The sequence below is a fragment of the Geotrypetes seraphini genome, chromosome 2 (assembly GCF_902459505.1).
Source record: "Geotrypetes seraphini chromosome 2, aGeoSer1.1, whole genome shotgun sequence".
Classification (NCBI taxonomy): domain Eukaryota; kingdom Metazoa; phylum Chordata; class Amphibia; order Gymnophiona; family Dermophiidae; genus Geotrypetes; species Geotrypetes seraphini.
Window position 1 is genome coordinate 5,212,551 of NC_047085.1, and position 14,820 is coordinate 5,227,370.

General features: G+C 41.6%; 1 protein-coding gene across 4 annotated transcripts in view; it reads right to left on the bottom strand.

The window, feature by feature from the left end:
* Nucleotides 1-3,594: 3,594 nt before the first annotated feature.
* WDR97 (WD repeat domain 97) overlaps nucleotides 3,595-14,820 on the bottom strand; it is a 197,391-nt gene continuing 186,165 nt past the window's right edge. Inside the window, exons 23-25 of one of the 4 annotated variants that reach the window (XM_033934237.1) lie at nucleotides 13,425-13,612; nucleotides 9,510-9,571; nucleotides 3,595-5,200 (exon numbers count right to left, since the gene is read on the bottom strand). In XM_033934237.1, the coding sequence (XP_033790128.1) occupies nucleotides 4,998-5,200; nucleotides 9,510-9,571; nucleotides 13,425-13,612 (453 nt within the window). In that variant the 3' untranslated portion in view covers nucleotides 3,595-4,997. Of the gene's footprint in view, nucleotides 5,201-9,509; nucleotides 9,572-13,424; nucleotides 13,613-14,820 lie in introns of those variants that run through there. The other 3 variants (XM_033934239.1, XM_033934238.1, XM_033934240.1) reach the window with 3 other exon arrangements.

Genomic DNA, 14,820 nt, shown 5'->3' on the forward strand with positions numbered 1-14,820 from the left:
TATTTACAAGATAGAGAATTCACATTAGTCACGGACCATGTCGCGTTGAAGTGGTTGAATACCATGCATAACAACAATGCTAGGCTTACACGCTGGTATCTAGCCCTTCAAGTGTTCAGGTTCCGGGTAGTTCACCGGCCGGGGAAACTAAATACGAAAGTTGATTTATTGTCTCGGATTTCTGAGAACACGGGGATTCCCCAGGAACAAGTGGTAGTCACCTCTTAAGCGTGGGGGATTGTGACAAATCATCTGCTAATAAATGATTTGTCCCTAAGAAAAGGGATAGGAATATCTTGCCCTTATGCAGAAGAGCTGACCAGATCAGCAAGTTAGAACCTGATATCACTGACTACCACCAGTGCAGCCAGAGTGAGCCGGTACATGACATGCAGGAAGACTTTGTTCAGCCTAGAGTTTTTGCCAATCCAGCTAAAGGGTTAAATCCCAGAGTGCACTCTGCTCCTGTAAGGCAGAGACAGAGAAACACTGTCCCTGAGAAACACACACAGCTGAGGAGAGAGAGCAGTCCCATTCCCCAATCAAGGCTGAGAGGTGGGGCTATGAGCTCCATAAAGAGCAGAGAGGGAGAGAACAGAGGGAGAAGCAGGCAAGGCAACAGCCATGCAAACATCAACCTGAGCCCGTATCCCAGCCAGACAGCAGCAGCAGCAGCAGCAAGGGAGATTGGGAGATGGAAGAAAGCCCTTTCTTTTCAGTGGAGCAGCAGCTTGAACTCATGGAGTCTTGAATACTCCAATCAGGGCAACAGAGCCAGGAACTTATGCTGAGGCCATGGACATAAGTTGCTGTAAAAGTGAGTGGTGAGGATTTTGAAGCTGCCAGTGTTTGTGCTAATGTGGGGTTTGAAGTTTATGTTTGAAAACTGCTACTGGGGAAAGTTGCCTGCTATGAGAGGGATTCAGTTAAAACCAGTAATGAAACTTGGAGGATGCTTAAACTCTATAAGAGAAAAGCCCTGAAGTATATTTTTCCTGTGCTTGCTGAATCAGCTGAGAAGTGGTTGGCTTTGCAACAGCTGAAGAAAGGTTGCTTGTTTAGAACGGCACAGTTCTGACTGAAGTACTCTGAGCTCTGGGAGTAGTAATCCTGCTCTGAGGTCTGTGGGAGAATTCAGGACATGTTGAATGCAAAACTGTTTGTGACAATTTCTTATGCTGCTTGTGGGAAGAACTCCATTTTGAAACCTTTTCTGTGGGACTTACAAAGTTACTTAATTAACCTGTACACAAGGCTGTCCTGGTGAAGAGGACTATAACTTAAACTTAAAAGTCTAGGAACCAGCAATTGGATTTTCTATTATTCTGACTTTTACTGAGAGCCTATGTTTATTGGCTATTGTTCTTTTGTGTTTCTTAGGGGGTTTTTTCTGGAAATCATTTTTGAAGTATTTTTTTGCATTGCAAGACAGTGGTGAGCTTTAACCACAATCTGGCTTTTGGCCAGAATAAAAGCTAGAAACCTGCTTTGTTGTCTGGGTCCTTATTCACTCAGGAGGAAAGGGAATCCTTATCTGTAGCCCTATTGTGGGCAACAGACAACAGACTTTAAATCTGAAGGGTTCCCTAAGTCAGTGGGGACCATGCCAGCTCGGTATTCATTAGTCACAGGGTCCGCTGTGCTATCCAGAAGTAAGGACTGTGACAAGACATAGTAACATAGTAGATGATGGCAGATAAAGACCTGAATGGCCCATCCAGTCTACCCAACCCGATTCAATCTAAAAAAAAATTTTCTTAGTTATTTCTGGGCAGGAATCCAAAGCTCTGCCCGGTACTGTGCTTAGGTTACAACTACTGAAGTCTCTGTGGGTATAGTAGGTTTTGGGGGTCTCACCATGACCTGCAAAAGAATTGTGGTAAGATATTTATAAGGCACCCTTTTTGAGAAGTTCACAGCAGTGCCCCACTACTCTGTTGCCATGGACATGGGAGTGGCCAATAAAGTGATGGACTGGCCACTCCCATGTTCAAAAGGTCTTGTTCTAAGTGTTTGGGGCTTGGATGATTTTTTTGGACAAGAATGCGGTATAAGGATAGACAACTTGGCAGTCTGGACGATCAAACAGCTGGACGTAGAAGTAGATTTGTGGAAAAAAAATTTTGGACGTATTTTTTGAGAACGGACTTTAGAGTCTGCTGACTTTGGGTGACTAGCACCCTAGACTCAAAACAGACTTAGACGTATTTTTTGATTATGCCCCTCACGTATTCAATGCATGAAGCTTCTTTATTCAAAGCCTTTACAAATTGTTTCATCAGTCCTAGCTCTATATTTAGTGGTGGCAATATGAATTTATCTCGTGGTACCAGAGGTTCATTGATTACGTTTTGTCCTCCAAACACCATATATTCCCTCAGAGGCTGATCTTTTTTTACCCAATGTTCATGTTTGGCTCTACTATCCCAAAGGTATATCTAAGAAACTAGAGCTAATGCAGTCTATCCAATACAATTTTCTGAATTAGCACCTCTAATAAAAGCCCAGGAACAGTTCAAAAACCCCAAGGCACCGAGAAAATGTATTTTTGGGTTGGCCTGTGTAATTCATGGATAAATGATTACTATTGTAAGAGGCTTATTCAACCCATCAACATTTTTATATTACAAAAACAAAAGCAACTTTAATATACCGGTAATATTAGATTTTTACCTTGATTTTCTGTAAATTGAAAAGCTTCAAAAAATAAGAAAAATTAATCAAAAATTTAAACCATGTTCACATCGTAAAATAATAATTAGAGGATACCAGGAACATCAGTGCAGAGTTTGCAATTCAAGATCCCAAACAATTCCCACAAACACAGAGAAACTCACTGTCCTATAGACAGGATACACGGAACTGCAGAGATAGTGTAAAAATCCTGGGCAGTAGGAGGAAAACACACAGAGCAGTCAACAAGAAAATCTAATTTAATCTGGGATTTATGGGTTGCACTAGGCCTACAAAGGTTCAAGGCGACTTACAGTATATTATATGGAGAACTGTACAGTGCAAAGAAGCTCAGACATCCATTACAGTACAAGGATGCACTAGAGACACATTAAGACCTTGAGGATTCCTCGAGGAAGTACCAAAAGCCCTTCTAGATACAAATGAAGCCCTGGTATTCTGCGATTCTGTGATGGGAGATGGAACTTTAAGAAAATGTTGAAATTGCTATTGCTATTCTCTGTTCATGCCTTCCTGTCCTGTAAATTATTTTATGGGATTTTGTGTTTCCATCTTGTAGGATGAATTTAAAAGAAGATTTTAATAATGATACCGTTAATGTCTTTTTCTGTTTGTCTTGTTGAAACATGTTTAGCATTTCTTAAATATGTATGCATGTAATTTTGTTTTATGCAGTATATACATTTTTAAATAAATAATTTTAAAACAGCAATGCTGGTTTACTCGTGGTGTGGCAATACGTGTTTTGGTCTCTGTTTAGCATAACCTAGGGTTGGATTATCCGCTGAGTACAACAAGCACAAAGTGGGGAACCTTCCAAGGGCTTAGCCAAGAAAAATCTGGGTTAAAAAAAAAGATAAGGCATCTACTAAATCAAAGTGATAATGTACTTTTATTGAGTTAGTTTACAAAGCATTTAAATCCTAACGAGGCATTTAAAATATTGACATGCGGGCCGATCATTAGAAAGTGCTTATTTGGCACCACAATAAACGTACAAGTGCTTTTATTTTTAGTAAACCGGGCCATAAACAGCAAAAATGGTATGATGAGGCCGTGGCAACCATACGTATACATGTGTTTGTATAGCAGGTCGACATCAACGCTTAGATGTATATTGTAAGTCATACAAGGCCACACAAAAAGTAAAATTGGGGCACATAACAAACACAGATTACACATATAAGCACTGAGGGGCAGATTCTGAAAACAGCAGCGTAATCGGCGGCCGTTCGTGTGTCAATCAATCTTAAGAAGCCATTACAGATTCACAGCTCCCATTAAAGGTAGGCCAAAGTTTTAATGGCCAACATTACCGGTGCCTACCTTTCACGGAGAATCACGCCTAATGGCACCTAAGGTCATTTCCAGCTCAAACCACGCCTTCGGTGCCTCTGAAGACGCGATTTAGGCACCTACATTTTTAAGAAGATCTTAATTGGTTTTTAATCGGCGCAGTCAATTAGTACAGCAATTAGATCAATGAGATGGTGGGAGGGCGCCTACCGTCACCTGACTTAAGGCGCTATTTGTAGAATCTGCCCCTGAGTGCATAAACTCTGAGAGTCAGCGCTTGAACGTTTAGCGAGATCTCTCTCTATACTAGTATGTTTAGATATATAAACACTTTAAAGATTTCAAATTATTCCCTTGATGAAAACTGCAGGTTTATTTCATGAAATCTTCAGGCATCGGGCAACATGCAGGTATAACATTTCTTTAGCAACCACATTGCTTGTCTGTCCACCAGAAATGTGGTAACTTTACCTTAACTCGGTTGCTCTAACCTATAAGCAATGTTAAGACAATTATGAAACTGTTTGGAAAAATAGTATCCAGGTGCTACAAAGACTTGACTCTGGCTCTGGCCTAAACCCAGAGAACTTAAGTCTTAGTGGGTTTTATGTTTGATGCCTATGTAAATGAAATTAGATTAAAATGCAGCTGCTATAAGGGTTAAACTGAAGTGAAGCTCAACCCTCAACCTGTCACATGAACTGGGCTGCTACAGTCCAAACATTGATTGTTATATTGCATCCTGGTTAGATGGCACTTTATTCTTCTTGGCATATGGATAGATATATGAATGCTTTAGAGTTCTCTAAGTAGTGTGTCCTCATCTTTTCAGAGTTTCTCTTTCCATTGTATGGTTTATACCCTTCTTTGAATGAGACACTATGGATATTTCTTGGATCCTAGGCTATGCCCTCTTACAATTAATAAATAAAGATGTTTGAAAGAAACCGTCAAGAGATGCAAGGGTCCCAAAAGCTGACCGATCACTTGCCCACTTGCACGCTGTGTCACATTTTGCTGTCTGTATATGAGTGCTTCAAGAAGAAATATTTCTGAGTTGTATGCTGCATGGTGGTAAGCACGACTTGAGGGACATCTGCGTCCTGGGGAGCTGAGAATGGATCCAAATTAATCTTCTTTAGGGGGAAGTTGATGAAAGGTCCAAAGGTACCAAAAGACTTTTTCTTTGGGAAAGGTGGAAGGTATAGATCTGTGGAAAGAGAACCAAGAAGATGAATACAGCAGTGGATAGGAAGGCCTGACTCAACATGCAAAGATGTGTCTTGCCTGAATCTGCCCCATCAACTATGTAGGCAGGTGAAAGCCAGGTCAGTTTGAAATGCACAGTAGGACTCATGTCCTGGGTCTGTGTCTGCACCTTCATAAACAGGATTTAGGTAAGCAAGCTGCTCTTTGGAATTCCCATGCATTTGCACATTAGTACTATAAGTTCTTCTAGTGCTTTCCTCTGCATTCTAGAACTTTCCATCTCTCTGATCATAAGAACATAAGAATTGCCATACTGGGACAGACAGAAGGCCCATCAAGCCCAGCATCCTGTCTCCAACAGTTGTCCCACGTATCTAGCTAGATCCCAAGTAGTAAAACAGATGTTATGCTGATTATTCTAGGAACTAGTCTTTAAACCCGTTACATTAACGGGTGCTAGAATAGATGTGTGTGTCTGTCTGTCTTTCTTTCTCTCTCCTTGGCCGCTTTCTGTCTGTCTTTCTTTCTGTCTCTCCCTCTTCTTAGCCTCTGTCTGTCTTTCTGCCTGCCTTTCTGTCTGTCTTTCTTTCTGTCTCTCTCTCTCCTCGACTGTCAACCACCACCCCTTGCCTTCTCGCCCTGTCTAGCAGTAGCCCTTCTACCTTCCTTTTACCGCCCCCCCTGTCCAGCAGCACCCCTTCACTGCTCCCCTGTCCAGAAGTAGCTCTTCTCCCTTCCTTTTACCTCCCCCCTGTGCAGCAGCACCCCTTCAAGTTTATTAGGTTTTATATACCACCTATCAAGGTTATCTAAGCGGTTTTTACAATCAGGTACTCAAGCATTTTCCCTTCACTGCTCCCCTGTCCAGAAGCAGCCCTTCTCCCTTCCTTTTACCTTCCCCCTGTCCAGCAGCACCTCTTCCCTGCTCCCCCTGTCCATCAATGCCTGCTCCCAAACCGTGGCTGCTTCCGTTGAGGAAGTACCCCTTTTCCCTTACCTTCTCTCAGTCCTTGCATCCGTGGTCCTCTTAGACTAAGTGAGGGCAGGAGGGGGAAGTCGCCGGCATGTTCTTTACCTCCTTGCATCCTTGGTCCTCTTAGAAGGAGTTAGGGTGGGAGGGGGGAGGGGGAGTCACAACCGTGGTTGTTGCCATTTCAAACTGCGTTCCTCCGCATGCGCAGTAGGAGCCAGAAAACCACAGGCTCGTTCTACTGGTACGGAGCTACAGATCACAGATGTAGGGATCACGAAGTTTGAAGTGCGCAAACACGCTTAGGGTTTTATTATAGCGGATAAGTCATCTCAATAATGGCTTAAGGACTTTTAGGAAATTATCCAAATCTTTTAAAAAATCTGCTAAGCTTACTGAATTCACCACATTTTCCAGCAACAAATTCCAGAGTTTAATTACACATTGTGTGAAGAAATATTTTCTTTGGTTTGTTTTAAATCTACTACTTAGCGGCTTCATCGCATGTCCTCTAGTCCTAGTATTTTTGGAAAGCGTGAACAAGCGATTCACATCTCCCCTTTCGACTCCACTCAGTATTTTATAGACCTCTATCATATCATCCCTGAGAGCCGTAGCTGCTTTAGCCTTTCCTCATAGGGAAGTTGTCACCCTTCTCTGTACCTTTTTTAAATTTTGCTATATTTTCTTTGAGATACAGTGACCAGAATTGCACAGTATTCAAGGTGCAGCCGTATCATAGAGCGATACAAGGGCCTTATAACATTTATTAAGAAAGTACACCTAAAACAGACAGTAGCCCAACACAGTCAAGGGCTGCATCAGGGGCTATAATAACCACTTGGTGTATGAATGTGATGTCATCTAAGTGATAGATTCAAACTTCTGTTTTACAACCAAAACAGATGGTTCTTTGTAGCACTGATTCAGAGTGAACTCAATCCCACATGCATTTCAATCTGCTGGAGTTGCCATCAAAGCTAGCTCCAGCTGCGAGAAGATGTAGTTGCTGTCAAAACTAATGTTTCATAGGAGAAGAGACTGGAAGACATGAATATGAATAGTCTAGAACAGGGGTGTCCAATCTTTTGGCTTCCCTGGGCCGCATTGGCTGAAAAAATGTTTCTGGGGCCGCACAAATGCGCAAACGCTGCAGCAAGACAGAGGAGGGAGCCAGCAAGATGGTAAACACCCGGGGGCAACAGAGGAAAACACTGCATCGCCCTCAACCAGGGCCACACAAAATACTTCAAGGGACCGCAGGTTGGACACCCCTGCTCTAAAAGAAAGGAAGGACAGGGGAGATATAATACAGACATTTAAATATTAACATAGAAACAAATCTTTTCCAGAGAAGGGAAACTGGTAAAACTAGAAGACATGAATTGAGGTTGTGGAGTGGTAGACTTAGGAGTAATGTCAGGAAATTGTTTTTCATGGAAAGAGTGGTCGATGCCTGAAGGTGGTGGAGAGGAAAAGGGTGACATTCAAAAAGGAATGGGATCTTTAATTAATCTAAATTGACTTCTAACCCACTTATTCCCTATAAATCTCAAAGCCGCTTACCTGGGTTCAGCTATTTTAATGCATCCCAGTTTCCAATCTAAGAAATTGTTAGGATGTTACAACATATTTCTCAAAGAGAATGTTTTTTAGGCTCTCCGAAACAGCCCATCAGAAGGTTGGTTCCTTAGACTAAGGGGGAAAATATTCCAGACTTGAGCAGATTGATAAATAAAAGAATTATCTAAAACCTTTGTATATCTGATTCCCTTAAAAGATGGTCTGACTTAATCCATTTGGTATAACATTCGACCCAGTGCTTAGAAGATGAATGGTATGAAAAACAAAACTTAAATGGTTGTATGTGTGTTTGATGTAGTAAGCCAAATCAACAAGTTAAAAAGTCCTACATCACCTGGACTGAAAGGCATGTAGCCTATATGACAGAAACATGCGTTCTTGGTCATGAGCTATCTTTGCCATTTTGGGCACACAAACCATAGACGTTTGTCTGGCTCTGGCCTTGCTTCTCAAATACAGGTGTAGCTGTTGAAGCCCACTCCTGTTCATCCAGATCTGTCTTGCTATAATCAGGACTCAGATTGTAGAAGTCTGTCCAGAACTGGGCTGCCATCAAAGCACCATTAAAGTTTTGTTTTTATTCCATTCTCTTTCCTTTGTATTTATTTCTTTATGGCAAAGAGATGGTGGAGGTCAGAAGCAAGGGAGTCTGTCAGATGGAAAGAATAGTCTTCCTCAGGGAGAGCAATAGAGCAGTGCAAGAGGGTCAGAATGAATTTGAAATGGATGAAGTCCACATAGATATAGGAATTTACTCAGGAATTCTTTGGGATTGAAATCTGAGGGAAGATAATGGTCTTCAATTACCAAAGCAAAGCTATAAGCCAGATCTAAATAAATAAAACCACTATTTGGCAAACTTCCAGTCTTCATCTAGGATAATGGGAAATGCCATAACACTGCATCTGCACAACCAAGAGATGCTCGTAATTAGTTTGAGTTCTTAAAGCTTCATTACTGCCTTCAAAGCATGCTCCTGGATTGGCCACTGTGAAGACTGGCTACTAGGCTAGATGGACCATTGGTTTGACCCAGTAAGGCTATTCTTATGTTCTTATTAAGAAAGGTTTGGCCAAGTCCTTGGAAAAAAGGTCCATAGTCTGCCACTGCTTGCCCTGGATCGGTAGCATGGAATGCTGCTACTCCTTGGGTTTTTGCCATGTACTTGTGACTTGGATCGTCTACTTTAAAGACGGACTACCGAGCTAGATGGACCATTGGTGTGACCCATTAAGGCTATTCTTATGTTCTTATTAAGAAAGGTTTGGCCATGTCCTTGGAAGAAAGGTCCATAGTCTGCCACTGCTTGCCCTGGATCGGTAGCATGGAATGCTGCTACTCCTTGGGTTTTTGCCATGTACTTGTGACTTGGATCGTCCACTTTAAAGACGGACTACCGAGCTAGATGGACCATTGGTGTGACCCATTAAGGCTATTCTTATGTTCTTATTAAGAAAGGTTTGGCCATGTCCTTGGAAGAAAGGTCTATAGTCTGCCACTGCTTGCCCTGGATCGGTAGCATGGAATGCTGCTACTCCTTGGGTTTTTGCCATGTACTTGTGACTTGGATCGTCCACTTTAAAGACGGACTACCGAGCTAGATGGACCATTGGTGTGACCCATTAAGGCTATTCTTATGTTCCACATCTATCTGTGCCTTGCAATAAGAATACAGAAAAACATCTGCTGGCAGTCTTCTAAGCAAGGGTACAGGGAGATGAAAGGCAGCAATGGAGGATTGTGAACAGTTACTCACGTTCCATAGTTCTTGTTCGAAGCATACTGTTGGTCTCTCCCAGACGAAACACTGCTTTCCACCTAGCAAATGAGAGTGAATATGTCATGTGCTCTTTAGCGAGCAAAGAAAGATATTGAAAATACATCTTTATTATAGATACACAGAGACATAGTCAAAGGAAGCAAATAAGGAATATTAGGCCCCTCATATCATAAGTCCTTTGGAGAAGTGACTTATTGTACCTGCATTTAAAAAATGCTGTAAGTTGCTCATTCATTTGGGAACACAGAAACAGTGACACATGAAGGCAGATAACGACCATATGGCCTATCCAGTCTTCCCATCCACGCCCTCTACTCTCCTTTCCACTCCCTTAGAAATCTTGTATACTTGTCCTACCAGGAAGCCATTCCCATGAGTCCATCCCTTTTCACTTACTACAGGTTAATTTGATATAATACAAATATCATTTATTTTCAATTTGTTTTCTTAGCTTTTTCAGGAGCATGGTTCTTCATATACAATTTTTATACTTCCAATCTTTTTATGTTGAAATCTTTTTTTATTATTATGAGGAGACCATGCAAAAGATACAACATAGACAATAACAGAGTAGTAAAGAGCACAACGAAACAAGCTCAACAGTATAAACAATCAGGTCTCAAAAACATACCATTAACTAGACCCCCCCTTCCCACACTCACTTTCCCCTTTCAAAATCAAGTCATTGGCACTGTGACAAAAGAACCAAAAACACAGGACAATCAACCCCCCAGATACATAAACAAGAAACCATACACACTACAGTAACAACCAGTCATCTGGTTCCCAAATTCAAGTATCAAACTAGCTGAATAAAAACTATACAGTATGTGCAGCATAAACCCGGAACGGGAGAGCTGAGGAATTATGGCTAATCCAGCTATACTTCCAATCTTTTTAAATGATACACACATTGGCCTGGATTCTGCAAAGTGCGTCCCGATTTTAGGTAGCTGTAGACGTCCTACAGCTTAGACAGCTGTAGGACGCAGAATCCAGGCCAATGTGCAACGCACATTTTTTAAAAAAATGCTCACTAGGCAGACCGCCTATATTGAAGGCACCTCTGGGAGCCTAGGGAGGCCCGCAAGACCCTCTAAGCTCGCCTAAAGCTATGGAGAACCTAGGCGGCCCTACGCGTCTCCCTAGTAGAGTGGGAGATGCTTACAATATACTTATCGCGGCAAGGGATCTCCCTGCTGCAATAAGTATAGCGGCCGCGGCTGCCTGTCCCCTCCGATAATAGCCGGCAGGAATGACCTACCTGAAGCTATCAGGAAAGAGGCAAACCACACCACATTCAGAAAAAAACCTGAAGATTCACCTCTTTGACAATTAACTGTCTTAGTTTCTGTATAGCTCCCCCTACTTTTATGTTCACTCCGCTTGCTTCTCCATGCCCCCTTCCCCTACTACTTTCCCCTTCCTCTTTGATCTGTTGCCTTGAGCCTGTATAGGTATGTGCGACTCACAAATGGAAGATTAGATTAGATTCGACCTTATTTGGCTAGTTCCTCTGAAAATCATACAGGGTCTACCACACAGCCATTCCTCTTTGTATTTGTCCCAGCCCTTCAGTTGTAAGCACAGAACAGAAATATTTGTTATTCTTATCAGCTTCTACTTTGTTCTGTTTGGTAAGTTTGTATAATGATCTATTAATTTTAAGAAATTTGTGAATTTATTAATAATGCAACTGCGAGGTATTGCGGTATAAAAATAAAGTTATTATTATTATGACGGCAAATAAAGACCCTCAAGATAAAGTCATAACACAAGGTATGAAGAGATACTCCATAGGCACACTTGAGCATGAGCTGTCCTTTCCACGATCAGGGCAGTGTAGAAGGTCTGCCCAACACTTGCTATGCTTCCTAGTTACTGGAGTTCCCATCTAAGCTCCACTAAGTTTGTTTGGTTCCAGTCTTTATTGATTTAACTATTTATTACCTGTGCTATCGAATTGCTCTAGATGGGGTACAAAAGTGAAACATGCACAATAAAAGCAAAACTAGCAGAACATGAACTATATGAGAGAATAAAACAGATGTTATTCTCTAAGACCTAATCATACGCCAAGTTAGTTCCTAACTGCTGAGTCAAATTGGCAAACACCTTATGCTGCCTGAACTTTGTGTTCAGTGCTGGAGTTTCCACCTTCGAGAAGGATGCAATTGGTCCAGGGGGCAAATACTAAAATGGTCAGTGTTTTTCATCTTAGAGCGCACAGGGAAAGGTCTTTTTTGGTTCGGTGACTGACTAGTTTTGTGTGACTTTCTTCCGTCCAAGGTCTTTTTTGTTTGGTGACTGAGTAGTTTTATCTGTCTTCCTCCCGTCCAAGGTCTTTTTTGTTCAGTGACTGTCTAGTTTTGTCTGACTTCCTCCCGTCCAAGGTCTTTTTTGTTCAGTGACTGACTAGTTTTGTCTGACTTCCTCCCGTCCAAGGTCTTTTTTGTTCGGTGACTGATTAGTTTTGTCTGTCTTCCTCCCATCCAAGGTCTTCTTTGTTCAGTGACTGACTAGTTTTGTCTGACTTCCTCCCGTCCAAGGTCTTTTTTGTTCGGTGACTGACTAGTTTTGTCTGACGTCCTCCCGTCCAAGGTCTTTTTTGTTCATTGACTGACTAGTTTTGTCTGACTTCCTCCCGTCCAAGGTCTTTTTTGTTCGGTGACTGACTAGTTTTGTCTGTTTTCCTCCCGTCCAAGGTCTTCTTTGTTCAGTGACTGACTAGTTTTGTCTGACTTCCTCCCGTCCAAGGTCTTTTTTGTTCGGTGACTGACTAGTTTTGTCTGACGTCCTCCCGTCCAAGGTCTTTTTTGTTCATTGACTGACTAGTTTTGTCTGACTTCCTCCCGTCCAAGGTCTTTTTTGTTCGGTGACTGACTAGTTTTGTCTGTTTTCCTCCCGTCCAAGGTCTTCTTTGTTCAGTGACTGACTAGTTTTGTCTGACTTCCTCCCGTCCAAGGTCTTTTTTGTTCGGTGACTGACTAGTTTTGTCTGACGTCCTCCCGTCCAAGGTCTTTTTTGTTCATTGACTGACTAGTTTTGTCTGACTTCCTCCCGTCCAAGGTCTTTTTTGTTCGGTGACTGACTAGTTTTGTCTGTTTTCCTCCCGTCCAAGGTCTTCTTTGTTCAGTGACTGACTAGTTTTGTCTGACTTCCTCCCGTCCAAGGTCTTTTTTGTTCGGTGACTGACTAGTTTTGTCTGACGTCCTCCCGTCCAAGGTCTTTTTTGTTCATTGACTGACTAGTTTTGTCTGACTTCCTCCCGTCCAAGGTCTTTTTTGTTCGGTGACTGACTAGTTTTGTCTGTTTTCCTCCCGTCCAAGGTCTTCTTTGTTCAGTGACTGACTAGTTTTGTCTGACTTCCTCCCGTCCAAGGTCTTTTTTGTTCATTGACTGACTAGTTTTGTCTGACTTCCTCCCGTCCAAGGTCTTTTTTGTTCGGTGACTGACTAGTTTTGTCTGACGTCCTCCCGTCCAAGGTCTTTTTTGTTCGGTGACTGACTAGTTTTATCTGTTTTCCTCCCATCCAAGGTCTTCTTTGTTCAGTGACTGACTAGTTTTGTCTGACTTCCTCCCGTCCAAGGTCTTTTTTGTTCGGTGACTGACTAGTTTTGTCTGACGTTCTCCCGTCCAAGGTCTTTTTTGTTCGGTGACTGACTAGTTTTGTCTGTTTTCCTCCCATCCAAGGTCTTCTTTGTTCAGTGACTGACTAGTTTTGTCTAACGTCCTCCCGTTCAAGGTCTTTTTTGTTCATGCTCTTATTTTTTTCTTCTATCCCAACTCTTCCTCATCTCTGAATTCCCTTTTTCCGGCTTCTCTTTCTCCTAGACCATTTTCTATTCCAGCTGTCCCACTCTCTTTATTCTCTCCATATAAATAACTTACTTCTTAGTCCTGGATGAAACTGGTACAATGGTCCACATAATCTTCTTCTCTGATAGTTTCTCCTCCTGGCTCAAAATGTCCTTTTCTGGCTGCTGTTCACAGAAATAGTTTATTGCTCTTACTGCCATATCAACAGTGTTGTGAGAACGGGTTAGACCCTTAGATTTGATCTTTTTTGTTATTTTGTCCTAAAAAAAAAGCAGAAAGCAGGGAAGTGAAATTAAAAATGAGATAAAGTATAGGAAAGCTGTGTACAATCTAATCTAATCTTCATTTTATATACCGAATCTACTCCCTAAGGAGCTCGACTCGGTTTACAGTTTGTAAAAAATGAAACATAACAAGTAAAAACTGTGAGATAAAAACAAAAATTGGTTAGATTAGATGGATGGAAAAAGTTAGAAAAAAGTATGTTGAATTGCTTAAAATTACTATACGACAGCTAAAATCAAATTAACTATTGTGAAAACAACCAGGTTTTTCGAAATTGAAATAATTGATCTACCAGTCTTAGAGAATCTGGAAATCCAGTCCAAATTCTCACCAATTTAAAAGTAAAAGATTTACTAAGCTTCCTAGTGCATTGAATACCTTTCAGAGAAGGAAATGCTAATTTGTGAATTGTTGTAATTCTTGAATAGCAGGATCTAAAGAAATTCCCACTAAGGGGAATCAAAGAGTCAAATATTCCATAAAGGAGTTTGAAAACTACACATGCCCACTTGAACTGGATCCTATGATGGACCGGAAGCCAATGGAGTTTTCTCAGCAATGGGGAAACATGGTCGTACTTTCTCTTTCTAAAAATAAGTGTGGCCGCTGTATTCTGTATTAACTGGAGACGATCTAAACTGCCCTGTTTAATACCCAAATAAATAGAATTACAGTAGTCCAACTGGGCCAACACAGTGGATTGCACCACTAATAAATAATGTTCTTGATAAGATGTGTATAAAAAGCATTTAATCTGGAGAGCTAGATAGGGTGTGCCTGTCACCTGTAGGGCTCAGGGACACAGAATCTGTCATCTCTACATCTCTACATTTACAATCTAAGCAGTTTACAGTCTAAGAAAGAGATCTGACAGAGTAAAAAAAGAATTCCAGTTTGTAGAGAGGAAAGTAGCATATCACTCATTCAGCATGGTCTAGGGCTGAGGGCTCAGGAGATGGGCACAGGGATACAGATCATGTCACCTCTAGGATTAGTCGCCTACTTCTCTTACTTATCGTTTCTGCAGCACTGCACATTAAACATGTAAGAGACAATCCCTGCTCAATAGAGCTTACAATCTATTTAAAACAGACAAACAGGACAAATAGGGAATTTCTCATAGAGGGGATGATAAAACAGACATGGGTACTTTGCAACTGAGTGGGAGTTAGGAGTTCATTCA